A 22423-nucleotide genomic window follows, 5' to 3' on the forward strand; every position below is an offset into this window, starting at 1 on the left:
TATTGATTTTCCTTGTGTGATATACACGGTATACAGTAGCCGGAGTGAAAAGGACTGTCCCACCTGTCAAACCTCCCACAAGTTTTCATTCCTCTTCGTCTTCCCCTTTTTCTATTTTTACCTTTGGGGATCCAGTTCTGATCGCTCCCCAAGAGAAGGCTGTCTCATTTTTATATCTGTGTTGTTGTTTTCTTTTCCCACAGATTCTTTTTTTATATATATGATGCAGACTGGGTTTTATGAGCCGTTCCAAGAGGGCTCGTTACTGCAGAGACAGGCACCCTACGATGAGGGTTACCACGTTGGTAACAGCAACAATAATCTGTTTTCAACGCCGGATGACAAGTTGTCCAGCCAATTGTTCTCCGCATTGGATGGTACTGCGCTGACAGAATTTGACAACGACAACTGTTACTCAGATATTGACGTAGACGATGAAACTGCTGATTCGAATTTCTTGTTTTCGCTTTCGAGCATGCAAGAGGAAACTTATTACTCCACGTGCCACAACGAACCAAAGTATAACATCTCCAGTGGATCTTCGGTGGTCAGTGGGTCCATGCCAGACACACCACATGGGTGTTCGGACGTGTTTTTCACTAATTTGGGGGGGTGTGGGAACATGGTCCACACACAACCAACAAGGGTCGCAGATACCTCTAACAAGTTGTTATTCAACGATACTCTTGCCTACGAGGATTACCTCTTGCAACAAGGTGGTGGGTGTACCGAGGCACAGACAGTAAATGACGCAACAACGGCCACTGATTCGGAGAACTCAAGGTCGTCGTCCTTCTCGTCTATTTTCTCAAATGACGTACCAAAACAGGATTCAGTGGGCGGGAGCGCAGTGGACGCTTCACAAACGCAAATACCATACGCGAAATTCCCATTGAACCATGCCATTGAGAACTATCCACGTTTGGAGCACAGACAATTAGTGGCACCAAGGCCCAACAATAACAATAAGCTCTTCGTCCAGACTTTAGAAAACCCTGAGGAGTACAACATCCATGAGGTACAACATTGGATCCCAGCAATAGTGATGCCCTCCAATAACAACTCAGATCTGATCTGCACGAAGATGAACAAACACTCATACGATACATTCAGATACACCTCCGACACTCACGTCTTCGCCCCCAGGCAACAACGCTGGATGGAAGAGGCCAATGAACGCAACAAGCTCTGCCGTCACATCGAGAACAAACTGGCAAGGTACACTAGTGACCGCGAATACTTCGACAAGATTCGTCTCCAAGAGATATCGTACCGTTTTAGTAACAGTTACTTCTGAAAGGGGACACAATAGAAAAAAAAAGGCTTGGAATGCTCCCCATAAAGGAAACAAGTCTGTCCCGTTCCCACTCCCTCTTCTTCTTCTTCTTCGCCTGCTTGCACCGGTCCTTGCCCTGTGTCGAAAAAATTATATCCATAGAATGTCACTTTTCCCCATTAGTCAATGGTTCCTATTTGTCTGATTATTAGCTGGATGCTGTTTTAGTCGAGCAGCGCTATTCATTGCATCCCATCTTCCCTCTCAATGAGCACACGCGCATACCTCTATATATCTATATACATATGTCCGTCCTGTTATCAATATTCTTCATATTCTTTCATCATAATATCGTCAAATTTAAATTATGGGCAAAAAAATAGAAAACGTCTCTAAGTCGGACCTTTTTCACTTGATGCAGTAACGAAGTGCACTGGTGTCTCCATCGGTCAGCAGCGGTAGGTGAACACATCCACGACGCAGACGCACCGGGATCATTCTTGCCGCATTTGGCTGCGCTGCATCGAACCATGGAATCTAGCGACGATGACGACAAGTTTCTTTACGGCTCTGACGTTGAGGAAACCAGCGTCACGAACCAGGAGAGTGTGAAGAAGAGGCTACACAGCGCGGAGGAGGACGATGACGCGTCAGACACTGTAAAGAGGGCGAAGACTGGTGCGGATGAATCTGAGGACAGCGATTCGGCCACTTCTGATGAGGAAAGCGACTATGACGTGGAGTTCATCATCAGTTTGGGTCCGGATAAGTCTAGACTGGATGCTAACTCTATCAAAACGCTCTCGGGGGGCACACATCCACCTTCCGGAGAAGTAATAAGTGTAGCTACAGAACAACCGGCAGCTAGTGAACCCACGAGCATCGCAGCCGATGGTGAGAAGGAGGAAAGTGCGGGGAAGAAGGGGGATGGGAGAGAGGGCAGCATGGACCAAACGCCGGGGATCAATGCGGGGACTTTGGACTTAGATAAGGATGGTCTTTTTGACGGACAGCCCATAACAGAGATCGATCCGGAGGTGCTGAAGGAGAAACCTTGGAGACAACCAGGTGCCAACCTGTCAGATTACTTCAATTATGGATTCAACGAGTACACATGGACGGAGTACCTGCATAGACAGGAGAAACTGAAACAAGAATATAATCCAAGGCAAATTTTGATGGGGCTCTTGAATCTGCAACAACAGGGAAAACTCGATATTAAAACGAGAATGGATTCAAGGAAAAACGATATGGGTGGTGGTATGGGCCAAATAAATAACGCACCCATGATGAATCAACAGAACATGCCACCCACAGGGTTTCCTCCTATGCCAATGTTTGGAGGGTTTCCACCTTTCCCCATGCCAGGTATGATGCCTATGAATATGCAACAAAATGGCGCCAACCTTAATAACACGAAAAACACAGATACCAATAAGAAGCCCTAAAACTATTCAACGAATGCATTAATACCACTCGCAAGGAAGGCGAAAGAATTTTCACACTTTCGGCATGCTTTCATGTACAACTGTGTTTATACCAGGGGGCACGTTATTATTGTCCATTGATTAGTTATGTAAATTACAAGAAAGTTTAAATATCAATATAATAGTTCTTCATACGAATTCGAACATCATCAGTCTTTTCTGTCCTTACGTTTTGAGAGAGTTGCTTGACCCATGGTTGATGGGTTACATTCAACTCTACAATTTTCTTGAGGATAGCAAACCACTCTTTGGTTTCTTCCAAGCAGTTCTGCGAAATGAAGGTTATAGATTCACCATCCTTGAAAACAAGTTGGAAGCAGGATTCGCCAAAGAGAAACAAGTCTGTGAAATTTCTCCCTTTCTTTGAAATCTGCTCACTATCCACCACGACATCAACATTGAGTAAATTGATTTTGATTTTCGCTTTCATAGAACTCTCGTTATAGCCAATAAGTCTAGTCCCCTTTAGCTTGAAAAGTCTGTTTTGAAGCACACCATCCAAGTCCCCACCGTCTTGCAACAAGCGTCCCTCTTTGTATATGCCCTGTTGATACTGATACTCCTGCACAACTTTTTTCGCAGCCTCAAAGGTACTGGGGAAAGTTTCCAGATTCGAAGTTCTTTTGATGAAGGAGCACTGGTACTTTAATTTCCCAATAGAATAAGGTAGTCTATGTGGCAGTTCACGCAATGGCTTATCCCCATCTGATTGCCCAAAAATTCTTGCCCATTTGTTCATCATATTTTCACTAAACTTTTCATCGACCTTGAAGGCAATAGCATCCAAGAATGCCTCATTTAGCGTTATGATAGCACGCCCAAAAGATCCATCCAAGGCGAAAAGATAGTCCCAGCTGTCTTTAGCTATTTTTTTTTGAACGAATTTCTTCTCATATCTATATCTATTCTTGCCCAATCCTCCAAATGCTTTACCGACTTTCACTTTGTGGATAGCCTCAACCAACTGAGTTTCTGGTCTGTCAAATTTACATTTCAACGTAATGTTCATCTGCTGATGGTGATTCGTTATTGGAATCTCAAGTTCCCTATTAAGAACTAGATACTTGCTAGAGTCAAGTGTGCTCCAGGGTGTGTTGGTAACGTTTAGCCCATTATCGATCTCTAAGGAGAAAGTCGCATTGTGGTGCTTGATACCATCCAATTCTACTTTGATACGATCCAGGAAAAGGTATACAATTCCATAATCGAGAAGTTTTTCCTTAGGTTCTTCTACCACACTTTTTTCTTGTACCGTATTAGGCATATCTAAAACGCTGAAATTCCTTACGTCCTCCTCCAACTTTCCTGCTTTTGATGTTGGACGACTTATATCAGAAAACAACAAGCGTTCATTAGCCTTAGAAGATTCCCCCTGTAACCTTTTTGGAACAACTTTAAACGGACTGCTAATATGGTTTGTGTTAAAAGGGACGCCTTTGACAGGAGTGGAGACAACTTTTTCACTGGTATTGGTGACAGGGGTGGCGTCTATTTCTGAGAAATCGCTCCCAATAAACTCATTCGTCGTCTCGACGTCGGCTTCATAACTCTTCACACTTGCCGCCTTTTCCACGCAAGCCCTGTTACTTGAGGATTTAACAATACCCGAGGATTCCACTTCAGGACCAAAAATCCTGCCTATGCTAAAAGCTTTTCTTTTATTAATATCGGATAGTTCGACGACGTTATTTCTCCATATTTGATGAGGTCCGCTCCCCAAACTGCCTATTCTTGGTGATTGAGGTTCCGACATCAGCTCTTCTATTGCTCCTTCAAAATCCTTACTAAACGAAATTGAATCTGTTTCAGGATTTTGTCTTTTCTCGGAGTAGTGTATTTTCGTGCTATGGACTATGCGAGGTTTAAATGTACAACTAAATTGTTTGGATTCCAGCTTTGATTTTTTTGGTTCCTTCTTGATAGTAACGTTATCTGTATTCGAAACTGGTTTGGTGACTTCTTGCAAATGCCATATTGCCAAATAGTTGGTTGGGTTCTTCTCTATATTTTTTTTGATCGAATCAGTGGAAGTTTCTGTATCATCTTTGAACAAAGCGTCGTCAAATAACGGGTCTAGTTTAGGCAAATTCGGTAAAGTCGGAGGAGTATCACTGAAGGGAATTGAGACCCCTGAAGCTGCTCTAGAGTCAAAATTGGACTGATTAGGAAATTGCAGTTCAATTCCTGCATCTGAGTCTTTTTTGGTTTCACCACTTTCCTTTGCACCTTCGATACGTAAATTTTCAATTGCCATTTCTATTTCATCCAGATCTTCGCTCGATGAAATAGAACTTATATTCTGTTCAACAGGTGGCTCTGAAGTTTTAGGGTGTTCGTTATTCATTGAGTGTACTATGCTAGAGATAGATTCGTTTTCTGTAACAAACTCGTTAATATCATTTCCTTTAACATTCTTGTGGTCCAAAAGGGGTTCCTTGACTGACAGTTCTAAAGATATTAGCTTTCTTAGATCTTTTTCGTCAAGAGCTTGTGTCAATATAGGAACCGAAAAGGATCTCATAGTGATTTTTGTCCCAATGCTTTCAGAGTTATTTGAAATTATCATACTACGACTTTCCACCATCTCGGTTAAAGAAGCTTCTGCCATTGAGTGTTTAATTGTTGATACCTCTTTATCCAAGAAAGATTCTGACATAATTTGACTATGATTGGAATTCGTTTCATACCCAGGAATGTCTTTTGTCGCGAGGTAGCTTTTACCAGCTGCATCGTCAGCATTTTCTGCTAGCGGCAAAGAGTCAAGTGGTTTCATTTCATTATTTGTAGCTGTCAAGTTACTGCCAGAAGGAAAAGCATGCTTTGAAGAAGGATATGAAGTGTTGCTAGTCGTTCTCTCACCATCATCGCTGTCTTCTTTGTTTCTTGTTATATCATGTGTCTTTAGGTTATCCCCAGTATTTAAGTTCTTTTCATCGTCAGTACAGCTGGAAGTCACATCCAAATCCTGAGTACTCCCTACACCATTTATGGTATCTAACAGTTTGAGACCTTCGAAATAAATTTCGTCATCAGCACTTGAAGATGATACTGATGAAGCAAGATTTGACTGGGTTTGAGAAAACTTAGCAGACTTATAATCACCGATGGAAGTAACAACACTTTCCATTTTCTCATCTTTGGGGAACCGATATGGAGAAAGCCGTTCAGATTTTCCATCCACTAATGGGCGAACCAGTTCATTTATAGACGAACTGGATATATCTGATAGTGACTGTTGCTTGTCTTCTTGAGCTACGCTGTCCTCCAATAAACGAAAATGATCGCTCTGAATTGTTGTAGAAAGTTCGGTTCGTTCGTTATCGTATGAAGATCCTGATGAGAGTCGTGAGGGAGGGTTTTCACCATCATTCCCTGATATGAAATGATTTATTTTTACCGTATTTGTTAACGATACCTCCGGTGGTGGTTGCATAACCTGTAGGGACGAGTCGACACCGGACACTAATGATAATTCGGTGCTTCCTGTCTCAGCATCTTTTTCACTGACAGACTCATCATGTTTTACTTTGAATGGTGTCATCGAGTCAAATGGTAAATCTGCAGTAGCAGACTCCATATTTAAAGTTGCTGACAATTGCGGATCAGAAGAGGTTTTGTCCTTACTTAGCTCTTCTTCATCATATATCATCTCCTTCAGTTTTATTGAATTAGGGCTTCTTAAATTTGAGCGTGTTGTAGAGTATTCTATGTATGTTCGTCCTGAAAGGAGTTCCAGATTGTAATTATTATCGCTAACTTTATGGTTATCTTTGAATTCGTTACTAATAGAAATGGGGGTAGTGTCGCTAGCTCCTTGAAGACTTTTTGTGTCACCGCTACTAGCCACGTCCAATCTAAAGGGCGAAGATAAGTGCTGACTGGCCTGACTGTTTTCTGTTTCACGCATTACATTAGAAGGAGGGAGGAACATATCTGTTCCAGATTCCAGGAAATGCTCATTCTCTAAATTTTCCACCGTCAAATGGTTTTCCTCTCTATCACTATGGTTTATCTCCAAAATGGACTGCTCCAAATTCTGGTATAATAGATCCAGAGTAGCATCCGGATTATTTACCGACATTTTTGTGTAACCAGGCTGAAAAGTGATATTGTTACAATGAAAGGACAAATGACTTTATGCCTGATCAATATCGAATTCTGGAACTTGAAACAAGTCAAAGGCTTATTCGGTTGAGTAAAGTAAACGAAATACAACAACTAACGCGTACTGTCAGGAAGCTAATTCAAAATTGATTGCAGATCGCGGAGAGTAGAGCAGGAACGCTATGCCTACAACTCCCCAGCTTGAATATTCTCTTCAACTGTCTTTAGTCCTTTTCCGAAACACCGTCAAGGAAGCCAACCTCTCTGATATACATCTCTTCCTGTTTACATTTTACCATATTAGGCAATTTTTTGGCCCAAAAGGGACAAGATACCCAAAGGGCAACGGATCGCGGTACAAAAAGGGAAAGTGTCTTCAACAATTTCCCAAAAGAGCAGCATTTATTATCTCGAGAAAAACAACAGAAAACAGCTCAAGATCACATGACCAAAAAGTCACGTGGCAGGGTGGATAGGGGCCTTGTTTTAGTTTTTCTTTTCATTATAGTTTATTCAATATTTCTCTTCTAAGGCTTAGCATATTCCAAGTTGAAGGCTGCTTTGCCAAATCGGTATTAGGAACAAGTCGAAAGCGTTACGTATTAGGGGTGCTTGAAGCTATTTGATATTGAAATTGATTAGCGTTCTTCTTACCCTGTGATCAGCTGTTTGCTAGAAAAACAAACTTACTTTTCTATTATTGAGTTGTTTTTTCCTTCTTTTTTCCAATCACTTAGTGGTCTCGTTCCATAGCCCGGAATACACCTGTAACCTTTCCATCTGGTGTCCTGTCAGAAGTGTTTTCTGTACCTAATTTGATTGGTATAGCGATTATTTGGAATAATACAATTGTCTGCTATTTGTTTTACAGTGCTGAAACAATTCACACCGTGTTCTAAAGTTTATTCCCATTTTGATACCACGAAAGAGATCTAACCGTTCCTGCAGCGTTTGTTACGGATATTATGGTTGGTGACAAAAAACAAACCAATGCCACCACTGGCGGTGAAAACGCCAACTACAATGGTAATAATTTGATAAATATACCGGAAGTCATTGATCCCGGCATTACCATACCAATTTACGAAGAAGATGTTATTTTGATGGAACAAGCAGCTCCTCAAAAACTTGGCTCGTATAGAGCTCGTGCCGGGAAGTTCTCAAATACTTTAAGTAACCTACTCCCATCCATCAGCGCAAAATTGCATCACTCAAAAAAGGGCTCCAAAAGTAACGAAGAAGACGGCACTAGTCAAGCAAACACGAGTAACACAACCTCAAGCCTAGAAAGTCCTAATTCGAGCATGAGCATGCCTGGCAGTGCGGGAAGTCGGAGTGGTAATGTGATTCTAACAAGCAACACAGCGCCGTTGAAGGAGTTGCCACTGGACAATACGAAGCTTGGACACTTGACACCTCCCCAGGAGGTCATACATTTCCCAGACTCCACCAACCATATGTTGGATGTACCAAGAACTTCGAGTGATTCATTCACTTTTTCGTCTGGCTTACAACCACACCCTTCAAGAACAAGAAATAATACTATGTCCTCACAGTTAACATCACTGTCACAAGGTGGTACAGCGAATAACATCTGGTCAACTAACATCAACGCTCCGGAACTACCTCAACACGCATTGCACCATCTCCCAACAAATACTACCAATAAAATCTACTACGATGCTCTTACGCGCACAACTTCCAATATTCTCAATGATCAGCCCGGTATTGCAGCAAATAACGTTATAAACAATCTAACGGTTCCTGGAAATAGCAGCGTTTGGTCCTCAAACAGGCCGAGATCTCTGTCAAATGCATCAAGCATCTACATGGACGCGCAATTATATGAACACAATGGTAGACCTCGTGCGGGATCTAGTTATGGCCATAACCCTAACCAGATACCTCTTGGCAATAGTATGAACACGACTGGCACAAATGATCCACCATTTGTGTGTGACGACATCGACCCAAGATCTATCAACTGGGTTTCCACTGATCCAACCGTTCCACCAATCAACCAAATTGCAAGCCTACTTCCTACAAATACTATATCCATTTCTAACGTGTATCCGCTACAGTTACAACAACCACATTTGACTAATGCAATCAACTTGACTAGTACATCCTTGGCGACCTTATGCTCGCAATTCGGCGAAGTTAAATCCGCGAGAACTTTGAGGGGTATCAACGTGGCTTTAGTAGAACTAGATTCTGTCGATAGCGCAGTTCGAGCGTTAGGTGCTCTCCAAGGGAAAGAGGTTTCAATGACTGGTGCTCCAAGTAGTGTTTATTTTGCGAAGATTCTACCAATGCATCACCACCAAGTCTCCCAACTGAGCGGAAATCAACAAAATGTATTGGGAGGTCGCGAACCTATGCTTTCCCAACCTTTGTTACAGGAACAATTGTTCAATGGTGCTGTTACTTTTCAACAACAGGGAAATGTGTCTGTTCCTGTTTTCAACCAATACTACCAGCAGACACAACAACCATCGGCAGCCCCACCGCAACATATCCAACAATCGCACCACCAACAAGGTTCCTCTAGCGGTGCTGGATATCAAAGTCATGGTCAGTCTTATGCCTCGCATGGAAATGCAACCGAAAAAGAACATTGCCCATTCCCTCTACCCCCACCAGTACTACTGCATGAGAAAAACGAATTAGAAAACATCATCAGCTCATTCGAGGTTAGCCCAAATGCTGCTGAAATCAGCACCCTACTGAACAAATCTTACGACTTCAAGGGCACTGTCGATATTACTGATTTTGGACCTCTTCCTGAGCCAGTGTCAAACAAAGCATTCGATGCACCAAAGTTAAGAGAACTGAGAAAGAGTATTGACAGCGACAGTTTGTCGCAATTAGAATTGGAACAATTAGCAATTTGCATGCTTGACGAACTGCCAGAATTAAGTTCGGATTACCTAGGCAATACGGTTGTCCAAAAAATGTTTGAAAAGGCTTCGGATATCATCAAGGATATTATGCTAAGGAAAACGAGCAAGTATTTGACATCAATGGGTGTGCATAAAAATGGTACATGGGCATGCCAAAAAATTATCACAAGGGCAAAAACCCCAAGACAAATTATGCTAGTGACAAAAGGCATTGAGAGCTACTGTGTTCCACTATTTACGGACCAGTTCGGTAACTACGTCATTCAATGTGTTTTGAAGTTTGGATTCCCGTGGAACAGCTTTATCTTCGAAAGCATCACCGCTAATTTTTGGACTATTGTTCAGAATAGATACGGTGCCAGGGCTGTCAGAGCATGCTTGGAGGCACATGACATTGTCACACCAGCACAAACATTAGTTTTGAGTAGTATGATTGTACTATACGCAAAGTATCTGGCCACTAATAGCAATAGCACCCTGTTATTGACTTGGTTCTTAGACACCTGCGTTCTTTCAAACAGACACTCTATTCTCGTACCACGTTTAACGCCTTATATTGTGGAATTGTGCCGCCATAGACTAGCCTCACTTACCATATTAAAAATTTTAAACTATCGAGGGGATGACACCGCTAGAAAGACCACACTTAAAGCATTGTTTGGGGACTACGATTCGGAAGAACCTCCAACTGTACTAAAACAGATCTTAAGTGACTCATCGCACGGCCCCACATTTATTTACAAGGTACTTTCCATGCCGCTACTTGAAGATGACCTCAGATCTCGCATCGTAAAGAAGGTGTGTAGAGTTTTGCAAGAAACTCCATCTGCGCAACAGCACCGTCGCTTGATGGAGGAAGTTGGTTTGACTCCATCGACGAATGCAACGACAGGTGGTGCTCAACCCAAGCATAGGAAGAGTGGTTCCCACCCCTTTGGCCAAGATAATGCGACACACGGAAGAGGACAATCGATGTCTAGTGTCCGTAGCAATGGGTCAAGACAACACCAATTGGCACCTACAAATGGATCCGCAGTAGGGACACAGCCCACTGTTGCTCCTTCGGGTGGTGTGGGCCCTACCCAAGGCGCTGGAATACCGAGTGGGCTGGGCTACTACAACTATCCGGGTATGTTTCCAGCTGGAGGATTTCCAGGCCCAGGAAATGCTCCAAATATGTCGTCAATGCCAAGCGGCAACGTCAGCACGAACGGCTCTGGTCGGACCTCACATATTGCAGATGAAATATCATCCCAACTGGACATGTTTTACTTGGGAAATGATACACACATCTCGTTACCGCAGTTAAGTGTCACTAATCATAGTAATGGACCAAACGGGCCAAAAGGAAACGGAAATCCCCGTAAATAAGATCAAATACTTAAGTTTGACCCAGTAACTCCTTAATGCTGTGCTCTTGGAGCATCTTTATATACATATTTTTTAATGACTAATAGAGCGCATAAATCACATGATGTTTTTTGACAACCCCCTCCAACGGGATACTCCAAATATATCAATATATATTACCTAAATCTTTTACTCTTGAGACTGATATACTGCAGATAGATCTACCAAGGCGTTACTGGATCTATTCAATCTTAGCAAGCGGCTTTAATAGGACCTTAAGATTCGGTAGATATCAATCGTAGGAAATGATTGAAGGAATAGCAAAAAAAGTTTCTGAGGAAAAGTTAAAACACATAAGTGTAATCTATATATTGTTCCCTTTACAGTTTTGCCAGCCCAACACATCAAACAGTGTACAGCTGCCTCCACCTATATAATCTTTCTGAGGAACGGCATATAAGAGGAACGATATTGGAGCATAGGGGCACTGACATCCTTGTTTGAGCCTGATCCAAGAAGGCGATTTTTGATTATCCACCCTCCGAACTTTACACTACGGGGAAACCACTCTGCTCCTACCATTACCCCAAACAATCACAAACACTACATCTTCTTTTAACGAAGTAGGTAGTTCAGCATGGAACAAAATAATTTAAATGGTGGACAACATCAAAATCCCTATAATCTGCAACATAGAGGAATCAGGCTGCCGCAAGAAAGGCAGCAACATCACGAAGAAGGCAGGCAGTCATCAAATATTCAAAATGAAAGGCGATTTTTCTCCCCAAACAATGTACAGGGGGGTGCCAGACTTAATCCCACGCACATAACAGAAGCTAGAAATCGTAACGCTGAAACCGCAATAAATTCTTCCATTGATTTGCATTCCCCAATGAGAATGAACGGTATACAAGATTCTAATGACACAAATTTTGATCTTCCCTTTTTAGATAACAACAAAGAGAGGTTAAGCATGCACAATTTTCCGAAGACAGACTTCTCTGATTTTTCCTTCGAACTCAGCCCATCGGATCTTGAAAGTATTCAGCTGTTTCAAACCGAATTAAACAGGAAAATAGAAGCATGCCTAGGCGTGATTGATAATAGACGACACCGGATATTATCTGAAATTGAGCTATACAAGTTGCGCCTGAAAAAAATGGACCATATGAATGACCCGCAAATCACTAACCATATCAACAAGCTCCAAAGAATACGAATGAGAGCTGTTGAATTGGAAACAATCGAATTGCAAAGGCTAAGAATCAAAACATCGGAGATCATAAAAGAGTTTAAGAAGGAGTTTCAGTTGTATTCCCAGTTGAAGTCAGACGGGAAACCTGCAGTGAATCCCACCAACAAATTTCGGAGTTGGATAGCAGAATTAGATATCTGGGAGTTAACCAATACTGCTGACCATATGGCTGAACTATCGAAGTACACTGATGATATTCCTCCAAACTTTCCCGCGCTACCAATGTCGTCTCTTCCCGTTGCGAACACACTATCAACATTGTTTGTGAACGAACGACACGTTCAACCTGATCGAACCTTCCCTTTGCATAAGCTTCCATCTGAAATTTTGCATCTTGTTTTGGACAAGATTGGGTTTAAAGCTGACATTGTAAATCTTTTGACTGTCTGTAAACTCTGGGCACTGATAATAGTGAAGATTCTGTATTACAGACCGCATATAAACCAAGAGAGACAGTTGAAGTTATTTTTAAGAACAATGAAGCTACCTTCTTTTCAGACTGTGTTCAATTACCGCTTAATGATAAAACGGTTGAATTTCTCTTTTGTAGGAGACTATCTGAATGACGAACAACTTTCGTACTTTGTTGGTTGCCACAACCTAGAGCGACTAACATTGGTTTTCTGCAAGAATATCTCTAGCAAACCGATATCTGCAGTTCTAAAAGGATGCAGATTTCTACAAAGTGTTGATATAACTGGCATTAGGGACATTCAAGACGACGTTTTTAACACCTTAGCAGAAAGCTGTAGACGAGTGCAGGGATTCTACGTTCCAATGGCCAAAAACGTCAGCTTTAATGCGCTAAACACCTTCATCATTCATGCCCCAATGTTAAAACGAGTCAAGATAACTGCTAATACAAATATTAATGACGAAATAGTTGAAAAGTTGGCTGACAAATGCCCGATGTTGGTTGAGGTAGATATCACCTCATGTCCAAATGTGCATGATTCAAGCTTGTTGAAACTGTTTACTAAACTACCACAATTGCGAGAGTTCAAGGTAACTCATAACGAGAACATATCGGATAATTTATTGCATGAGCTATCAAAGACTGTAGATCAGTTACCAGCTTTACGATTAATCGACTTCTCGAGCTGTGAAAATATTACTGACAAAACAGTAGAGCGGTTGGTCGACCTTTCTCCCAAACTCAGAAATATTTATTTGGGGAAGTGCAGCCGAATCACTGACACGTCATTATTCAATCTATCAAGGCTGGTAAAAAATTTACAGCAAGTACACTTTGGTCATTGCTTCAACATTACTGACCAAGGAGTTAGAATACTGGTGCAATCGTGCCCCAGAATCCAGTACGTTGATTTTGCCTGTTGCACCAATTTGACAAATCGTACGCTTTATGAACTTTCTGACCTACAAAAGTTGAAGAGAATTGGTCTGGTTAAGTGTACACAAATGACGGACGAAGGTTTACTTAACATGATTGCGCTTAGGGGGAGAGGAGATAGTTTGGAAAGGGTGCATTTATCTTATTGTTCAAACCTAACAATATATCCAATTTATGAATTACTAATGGCATGTCCCAGACTTTCACACCTGTCTTTAACTGCTGTACCATCATTCCTTCGACAGGATATTACACAGTTTTGTAGACCTGCGCCTCCAGATTTCAGTGAAAATCAACGACAGATATTTTGTGTTTTCTCTGGGAAAGGTGTGCATAAACTACGAAATTATCTGATGAAACTAACCCCGGAAACAACAGAACCACAGACGGATATAAATGATATTTTGACTAAACTAATTATCAAAAACAATTTAATAGAACCAAATGAATCGCAATCCGAGGCAATTGACAGAATCACATTCAACTTGAATCATGAATCAGTCGCAATATTAACGGCTACGGGACTTAACCAGCTTCCAGATTTGGCGAATGATCTAAACATACAAAACATTGATTTTGAAAATATGGAGGATCTGTTCACTTGGTCAAATAATGAGTCACTCTTGAAGTTCAGTCAGCCAGATCATGACGTGTCTCATTTGTTTCATCTTGTTGATACAAATTATTGCGAAGATCCTTATGCATACGAATACGAAGATACTAACGTTATCATGGCCCCAGGGGGGAATAGAGATTTAAACGAAGAAATGCTACATGTCACCAGAAAGTACCATGAATTGAATGAGCGGATCGATGATTTTGAAGTCAATGTAGCCAGTTTAGCCCGGATTCAATTTCAATTTACGGGATTTTTGTTGCACGAAATGGCACAGATATATATTCAAATGGTTGAATTAAACAGACTGATCTGCCAGATTCAAGATCGAGTTTTTGCGTCGGGTATACAAAGCGACATAGACAGTCTGTACGTGTGGCGTCATATCCATTTTGACAAATTTCAAATTCTGCTAGGAAAGTATCAAGTGACAACTGTTGTACTGAGACTTTATCTAAAAGAGAGTATTGCTGCTTTTACTAGACAGAGGGAGATCATTCTGGCCAATGAAAGAAATGAATCCTCAAGCACAAATGTCATCGAGAATTTTACGAGCATCTTAAGTGCAGCTGACAATAGCGGGAACTTCAATGGTATACCGAGGGAGACTGATGAGACTACCGCAAGGGATGCTCTTGATCGTCAAAGACAGGGTCTCCAATTTTTGGGAAGAATGGGACAAAGAGCTACGCTGACTCCAGATCAACTCAGAACCATACAGCTCGGTTTGAGCAATACAACTGCCAATGTGACACAAGATAATGCGAATGAGGGTAATAACGGGGGAAGATCTGACACCCCAGATGAGGAGATGATGGATGATGATGCTTAGATCCAATTTTTAATGATACACCCATGCGTATATTACAAATAAACTATGCTGGATGAATCTAATAATGTCTATGTTTAGTCACATCTACAAAGGTACATATAATATTTTTTTATACACTATGTAGATAATGACATGAAAAAAAAATACGAATTACTGATCGTTTGCAGTATCGCTTAGAACTCCAAGAGCTCGAGCGATTCCCATCAATGTTTCCCTATCCCTGTCCGCATTAAGATCTAAACTATTGATGTACTCTTTTTTCTCATTGAACTTATTCCTCAGTATATCAATCTTCTTCTCAGTTAAACCCCTAAAAATCTGTTTCAACCGATCGGTGTGAAACTCTATCCATTCATTTACGGTCATCTCCAATTCTTCTGATTTCAACTTACCCATGAAGAAATTCAAAATTCCCGTTTTATCATTATTTAGCGAAGCATTGTGGTGCGTAATGTAATCCATTAAAAAGCGATACTGAGACTTTTCCAGATTCAGTTCAGAGTTTAATGTAGCTAATTCTTTTGTTTTGATACTTTCCATCTGCGATGAGGTGGCTTCTTGTACATTTTGCCGCCCCAACACATCTTCTTGAGTAAAGTCGTTCTCACTTTCCCTTCCTATCTGTGAAAAAGCAGGTGACTTCTCTTTCTTTTGGTTACCTGCAGACCGGCTATTAAGTGCAACTTTCATACTAGGTGTATCATGGTGTTTTCCAGCGATATCTGGGGAGGAAAGATCATATTTAGTGTTTATGTTGGTGACAGAAGATGGCGCCAGTGAGGGTGGAACCCTATTCAAATTTCTGTCTTCAAGGGTTGTAAGGTCGTTGGAAGGTGAAGGTCGATGCATTGGGGAAGCTATTGGAGTACTGGAATTACTCAAACTATCTATGGATGAGGAATCTGAATTTGAGACGGACAAGTCAGAATCAATGGGAATTTGGGCAAGTCGTTCCATTATGTTTTTGTTTTTTGGATCATCTTCAAGATGTGTTTGTTCACCCCTTATACCTGCCAATTTACGCCTATTGTCTGCCAGTTTATCTGGCACGTTTGCTGTCGATTGGAAGAGTGACAATGGTTCAATTTTCTTAACTGTCAAAGTAGGTGTCGATAATTCAGCTGGGGGCGATGAAAGTTTGTGATAAAGATTGGTAACAGCCCCAGATTGCAAAGCCGTTTCCTTCTTATTCGCAGGTTCAAGTTCTCTATTTGGAGTGAAGGAATGCGTGATATTTGAGCTTTTAATAGGAGTTTCTGATTCTTCTCTTGTAAGATATGTTGCCTTCGCTGGACCTTTCTTGGGAGAAACAAAACTCCTGGATTTATTAGTGCTGACTCCTCGCAGAGTTCTGTTACTCGGATCATGTTTTGCAGTATCTGACTTGTCTACATTACTGTTTGTTTCCCTGAGGTGCGATTCGCCTATTTCAAGACTTTTATTTTCCTCTTTGACTGATGTGCTCTCAGGAATAATATGTACCGAACGTTGTTTCTCATCATCTGTTTTGATAGTTTCTTCTGTTTCCGGCGCGTTATCTGTAATACCTTTAGGTAGGCTAGATACAGCCTCTGCGAGTACTGAAAGTCCTGCATTATTCCCAGGATCATTCTCTAATTCAATTTCCTCTGCCTCTTGTGATTTTTTCGGGGAAGAGGTTTGTGATTGTACATTGAAAGTGGACCGAATGTGTGCGTTGAAGCTGAATTCGTCAGTTGTATCGTCTAAAATTCTGTTCAAGTTGGTGTTTCCTTTGTTTTTGTTGACATGAGCACCGAAATCCAAAATCACAGATCTATTTACATTCTGGGAAACGGACATTTCTGCACTAGTCAACTGATCATGGGATGCCCCAGATGAGACCCGTTGTGGTGACAAATTATTTAGCTTTTTCCTCTTTTTGGATCGACTTCTGTGATGCGTCTCAGCTTCGTTTCCGCTGGGCGGTTGTGATATACTTTGATTCCCTCTGTTAAGAACTGGAGCCGGTCTTTCCCGTTTCTTGCTTACTATAATTTTCTGGTTGCTATCGGTAGTAGAAGATTCCCTTTCTACCGAAACGTTGTAATCAGGATCATTATCAGATGGATTGTTGTCTGTAGAAGAGGAAGATTTCTCCAAAGAAACAGTCCCAGCTAAATGACTTGGAGTCTGTAAATGTTCCGGTGTACTGCTCGATGAGTGTTTTCTCAGCGTTCCTGTTGTACTGTGGTTCGTATCAGAGGTTTCATGAACCTCGTGCTTATCATTATCAATTTCTTGCTTTGCGTTGTCTTGAGATGAGTCTTTTTCTATGGATTTAAGTTCTATGGAAGGAACGGATTCGGCGGCAATGTTAATACTATCCGCCATGCTTTCCAATCTCGGATAGGCGATTAGTTGCGAAGAGGTATCCATTGTTGCTGGGCGCGTATTACCACTTGAATACGGTCTGATAGGACTCGAATCGCTTAGTTTTTGAGAGATGATAGTTATTTCATTCCCCGCTTTATCCAATATTTTCTTATCCGACTCACCTTTTGTAGGCGAGACGGGGATCGCACCTGATCGAGCTGGAAGGGGATCGAGTAATGCCGTTATGTCAGCAACGTCTTTCCAGTTTGGGAACTGTTCTTCAAGCAACTTGAAATAGTAGCACTTCCCTCCCCTGGAAACGTTGTAATGTTCCTCCAACGGGCTTCTCTTTGACGACGGTTCGATGACGTTTTTGCAGTACACGCAAAATGACACGTCAATATCGTCGTACATTAATTCATTAAACCCACTGAGCGATGGATCATATCGTAGCAACCCTGCATTTACCTTTCGGATACAATCAACTAAGGCAGTTTTCTTATACGTCTCTCGAAAGATGGCCCTTGTTTCAGATGCAAGCGGATCGCTAAACAATGGGTCTCCCTTCCAATCGCTCGCCCCCAGGTTGAACCTATGAGCCTTCAACACTTTCAAACGCAAGTAGCTGATCGGACAACTGTCATTTTGCCCATTGAGGTGCAACGAGAGCACATTACAAACAGCCTCCAACTTATCCTTTTGTTTCGACCTGCAATTTTGTAAGTTGTAAGTGTGTTTTCCACAGTGTGCGCACACAATTGCATCCCGCATGAGTTTCTTATCCTCATTCTCTACCGGATCAAATTGGAAACCGACCATTGCCAGATAATCTATTGGCATGACCGTATAGCGCCATTTGTATTTCCTCCCATTCAGTTTCTTAGGCCTTTGGAACGATGTGAACCGTTTATTATAACTGAACGACATCCAAAACCCAGGAACAACAGTTAACCCGTAATGACTCCAATCACAGTATTGAGGGATACCCACACAGCCAGGAGAGACGCTAATTTAGAAGCGATGTCTAATACCTGTTTACTGGATTATTTGATTTTGTTTTGGTTTCAACAAAAAATGGCAACCTTTTGAAAGGGAAGCTCGAGGTTCCATCGGCAGGGAGGGAAGTCTCACGACTTCCTGTGTTGACAGATCATCAATGCTTCTAAGGAATAGGAGGAAGCTGTTTAGTCTATGCATTGCTGCAATTTGCGTTGGCGTTGTATACCTTGCCCTTACTGGGGGTGAGAGGACTTTTTTTGCAAATGAGGTTTTAAGGCGGAAGGGACCGCAGGACTCTACCGTATCTGCGGTAGCAGCTGTAGCCGAGAAGGTGAAGGAGTCAACTCAGAACAAAGACATGGACAAAGAGACCGAGAAGAAGAACAAGAAGAAGAAGAAGAAGAGCAAGGCGACTTCGCCGCAAGATACCAAGAAATTTTCTGGGATCATGCCGTCGATGCCTGATCAACAGGCGAAGGAGGAGCTCGGGAGAGCGTCGTGGAAGTACTTCCACACCTTGCTGGCGCGGTACCCTGACCATCCCACCCCACAGGAGAGAAAGAAGTTAGAGGAGTTTATCCGGCTCTACGCTGAACTGTACCCTTGCGGCGAGTGTTCGTACCATTTCGTGAAGATGTTGGAGAAGTATCCTCCACAGACGTCGAGCAGGCTGGTTGCTGCGATGTGGGGGTGTCATGTGCACAACGTCGTGAACGAGTACTTGAAGAAAGACATATACGATTGCTCGACTATATTAGAGGACTACGATTGTGGGTGCGGTGACGATCCCGTCCCTGACGAAGACACCGCGATCTCTGCTCGTTAGTGGCTTCACAAAAGCATACACACACACACACACACATACATATTATTGTTTACATCTCTCCGCTCTGTTCAAACGATGGTGCAACAAGTGTCCTGGGACTGCTGTGCCACCACCTGACGCGGCCTGTTCCCCCCGTTGTACCTAAAATGGTTCTCCCCCGGCTGCGGGTACCCCCATACCTCTGGGAGAGTGTAATCCCTTGTGTTATTACAGTAGTTTATGATTGTAAGGCAGGCGTTTGAAGCGGTGATTCTTTCCCTTGACAGTTCATTGCGGAGATTGTTGTTCAACTCGTTGAGTCTTTTCAGTTTGAGCAATTGAATCCTTGTGGATAACTGCTGCTGCCTGTGTGCCTCCTCCATAATTCCTCCGGGGCCAATGCGACTGTTAGCAAGAAAGCAGAATGAGACTTCTGCGAGTCGTGTCAAAAATTACATCAACCTGTATTTAAACGGTTCGAGAAACTCGGAATTAAAAGAGAGAAAAAGGAAAGAAGATGGAACCTGAAACAAGATCCATCGCTGTTCTCTCTGTTCCGAGGCACAGAGGTGAGGTTGGTAGGTGCACGATGGACCATCCGGCGAAAGTTTTATGTCTGCTGTGCAGTGTAGGGGGTGTAATTGGGTACGCTCGCAAGGGGAGTGTCCCGTCGATCGTAGCCGGTGTCACCCTCGGTGTATCGTACGGGATCTCCGCGTACCTGTTACATAAGAACGCTGACTGGGGGTTAGAGATTGCGATTGCAAGTTCTACGGTGTTGGCTGTTGCTGGTGTTGTGCGTGGTGTGCCCAGCCGGTTCACGAAACCCGTCCCCTGTATACTGACTTTGCTAGGATCTCTAGGGACTGCGTATTACGTCTACAAATACTCTCAATTCTACCGGTAGAAGATCAAAGGCCTCTGTTAATAGTACTAATTATCTTTTTTTTGTTATTCATTATGCAAAGTAATATGGAGCAAGACTCCATATTGTCTATCTATATCTATATATTGAGATACGTGTGGTAATGTTATAGTTCTCCTTTTCCTATTCCCCATTTTCCCTGCTCAGTGTTTTAGTTAATTGAATATTTAATGTGGTGGAAGATGTTCCAAAGCTGGAACAAATTGTTCATAGCAGTGACAACGAATTGTGTCTGGCACGGCTCTGTTGCTGGGGGACCTTTGCTGTGGCCAATTGCTCCGCCGAGATGACAACGCTGCTGTTTCTCGAGGAGACTGGGGAGACGGATGGGATGACGAAGGGAGCAGAAACTTCGGTAGCTAGTTGTAGGAAGGCCATTGTATTTTGAGTTTTTGAGGTTTTGTGGTTTGTGTTTGATAGTATATAATTCTAATCCACAGAATAATATGCAAGAGAGTGAGAGTAAGATGTAGATGTCACCGAGTAACACCAGCTTATATATCCAATTGCACTGCCCACCGACCACCCCTCAACGGTGCAATCAGTCATACCTTGCTCATGTAATCACATCAAGGACGTGTGACACCGGCAACGCAATTAGTGTGTGACGCACTGAGTGAGGCGGGTTTGCGGGTGTTTTTGTGGCGCACTTTGAACAGCGCGCGCGTGATACTTTCGTTTAAGCCCGCAGTGCAGTAGTCAATGACAGTAGTAGTCAGCAGTGGTCTCGGTGGTCGCCGTTGCTTCATCGATCACGGGTGCCTCGCTCATCGCCGCTGCAACGGTGGGAAGGCGTTCGTCTTGCTCAGCACAAGACACGCGTGGCCGTGTGAGAGGTATCCTTTGATGGACCCGGAGCTGATGAGCAGTGCGATGTCGCACTCGGTGAGTTGCGGGACCGTCTGGAGGGGCACCTGTGTCCCACCGCCTGTGCGTTGTTCGACAGCCCGCTTCACGTACTGTAGGTTGACTAAGTGCACTAGCTTGCTTGTGGGCAAGTACGTGCCCTCCCTCAGCAATTGCAATTCGTTCGCTTGCACGAGGGTCTTGAATCCGGGGATGTCCCCGCGGTTTATCGTGCGGATCAATGCGTCTTGGAACGGGTCTCTGCGTTTCAGGACCAGTCGCCGGGACACTAGCGCACAGGGGAATAGTAGTCGTAGGATTTTCGTCTCTTGTGGCCCCCTCGTCGTGGGGGTGGCTGCTGGGCAGTCCAAGTACGACAGCAACAAGAATTCGTACGCCTTGTCGTACTGCACCGTCTGCGAGCAGAAATACAGGCCCATGTAGTAGTGGTAAGTGACCATGAGGGCGCGGAACATGCTCAGCATACTGTCCCGGGGGGATGGGATCTGGCCCATCCGTTGGTGCGTCTCCACTGCCTTCACGAGGTTCTTGATCATGTCGTAGTTGTGCAGCCGGTGGTATATCTGAAACTCAAGCACCACGAAGAAGTACACACCTTGCCGCTTGTTCAGACGCCAATTCTCCTCGTTCTTGTCCTGTAGACACATCGTGAAGCACCGGTGCACGGCTCGGCCACAGGACTCCACGTACGCAGTCCCATCTTCAAACTTCTTGGCGTTGCTGTACAGGGATCGCGCCACAGTGAACAGCGGGTACAGTAGCCAGTTCATCAGTGGCTTCCGGTCGATCAACCGCACGAGCAACTTCAATTCGCGCTCCAGCGTCTCGTGCACCTTCACCAACACTTGGACGGTCCGCCGTTTGCGTCTCTTCGGGTTCACATTCTTCAAAGAGCGCATTTCGGGCAACACGACGGTCCGCAATTGCATCACAGCATTGTACAACTCCAGTACCGTGTCATCATTGTACGTGTTCAACGTGTATATCGTCCGTTTCCCGTTCTCGGAGTTCCACTGCAGGAAGTCAATGAATTTCTCATCATAGTACCTCTCCTGGAAGTACCCACTGACATCAACAGCATCCATATCGCGGTCCCAGGGAGCAGCCACACACAGAAGTGATGCACTAATGTCTACTACTTCTCAAGTTCCAAATAAATCAAAATACTCAACGTTATTGCGCTTGTGACGGAGATCAGGACAAACACGGCAGATCTGCGGGGAGCGATGTCCGCAACAAGAAATGTCAGCACGCCGCTGGAATTGCACCAATTGAACCTCGTCAACAAGTCCAAAACTTCTCTGCATCGTGAAACACCG

The 22423-nt window shown here is 43.1% G+C and overlaps 10 protein-coding genes across 10 annotated transcripts; 6 read left to right on the top strand and 4 right to left on the bottom strand.

Moving 5' to 3' along the window:
• Nucleotides 1-220: 220 nt before the first annotated feature.
• IME1 (transcription factor IME1) lies at nt 221-1297 on the top strand (the record flags this gene model as incomplete). Its single annotated transcript, XM_022607555.1, has 1 exon — nt 221-1297. One exon carries the CDS (start codon nt 221-223, stop codon nt 1295-1297), a length of 1077 nt encoding a protein of 358 aa, XP_022464139.1.
• Nucleotides 1298-1806: 509 nt separating this feature from the next.
• Nucleotides 1807-2724, top strand: FIP1 (cleavage polyadenylation factor subunit FIP1; the record flags this gene model as incomplete). The annotated part of the gene is made up of 1 exon (XM_022607556.1): nt 1807-2724. The coding sequence occupies one exon, from the start codon at nt 1807-1809 to the stop codon at nt 2722-2724; it is 918 nt and encodes a 305-aa protein (XP_022464140.1).
• Nucleotides 2725-2869: 145 nt separating this feature from the next.
• On the bottom strand, nt 2870-6844 carry BUD4 (Bud4p; the record flags this gene model as incomplete). The annotated part of the gene is made up of 1 exon (XM_022607557.1): nt 2870-6844. The coding sequence occupies one exon, from the start codon at nt 6842-6844 to the stop codon at nt 2870-2872; it is 3975 nt and encodes a 1324-aa protein (XP_022464141.1).
• A 988-nt stretch (nt 6845-7832) lies between these two features.
• On the top strand, nt 7833-11141 carry JSN1 (Jsn1p; the record flags this gene model as incomplete). The annotated part of the gene is made up of 1 exon (XM_022607558.1): nt 7833-11141. One exon carries the CDS (start codon nt 7833-7835, stop codon nt 11139-11141), a length of 3309 nt encoding a protein of 1102 aa, XP_022464142.1.
• Nucleotides 11142-11757: 616 nt separating this feature from the next.
• GRR1 (SCF ubiquitin ligase complex subunit GRR1) lies at nt 11758-15174 on the top strand (the record flags this gene model as incomplete). The annotated part of the gene is made up of 1 exon (XM_022607559.1): nt 11758-15174. The coding sequence occupies one exon, from the start codon at nt 11758-11760 to the stop codon at nt 15172-15174; it is 3417 nt and encodes a 1138-aa protein (XP_022464143.1).
• A 150-nt stretch (nt 15175-15324) lies between these two features.
• BIR1 (survivin) lies at nt 15325-18435 on the bottom strand (the record flags this gene model as incomplete). The annotated part of the gene is made up of 1 exon (XM_022607560.1): nt 15325-18435. One exon carries the CDS (start codon nt 18433-18435, stop codon nt 15325-15327), a length of 3111 nt encoding a protein of 1036 aa, XP_022464144.1.
• A 229-nt stretch (nt 18436-18664) lies between these two features.
• On the top strand, nt 18665-19333 carry KNAG0D01470 (uncharacterized protein; the record flags this gene model as incomplete). Its single annotated transcript, XM_022607561.1, has 1 exon — nt 18665-19333. One exon carries the CDS (start codon nt 18665-18667, stop codon nt 19331-19333), a length of 669 nt encoding a protein of 222 aa, XP_022464145.1.
• A 68-nt stretch (nt 19334-19401) lies between these two features.
• STE18 (Ste18p) lies at nt 19402-19695 on the bottom strand (the record flags this gene model as incomplete). Its single annotated transcript, XM_022607562.1, has 1 exon — nt 19402-19695. One exon carries the CDS (start codon nt 19693-19695, stop codon nt 19402-19404), a length of 294 nt encoding a protein of 97 aa, XP_022464146.1.
• Nucleotides 19696-19901: 206 nt separating this feature from the next.
• Nucleotides 19902-20219, top strand: TMH11 (Tmh11p; the record flags this gene model as incomplete). The annotated part of the gene is made up of 1 exon (XM_022607565.1): nt 19902-20219. The coding sequence occupies one exon, from the start codon at nt 19902-19904 to the stop codon at nt 20217-20219; it is 318 nt and encodes a 105-aa protein (XP_022464147.1).
• Nucleotides 20220-21004: 785 nt separating this feature from the next.
• Nucleotides 21005-22189, bottom strand: KNAG0D01500 (uncharacterized protein; the record flags this gene model as incomplete). Its single annotated transcript, XM_022607566.1, has 1 exon — nt 21005-22189. One exon carries the CDS (start codon nt 22187-22189, stop codon nt 21005-21007), a length of 1185 nt encoding a protein of 394 aa, XP_022464148.1.
• Nucleotides 22190-22423: the final 234 nt, after the last annotated feature.

Source organism: Huiozyma naganishii, chromosome 4 (assembly GCF_000348985.1).
Source record: "Huiozyma naganishii CBS 8797 chromosome 4, complete genome".
Classification (NCBI taxonomy): Eukaryota; Fungi; Ascomycota; class Saccharomycetes; order Saccharomycetales; family Saccharomycetaceae; genus Huiozyma; species Huiozyma naganishii.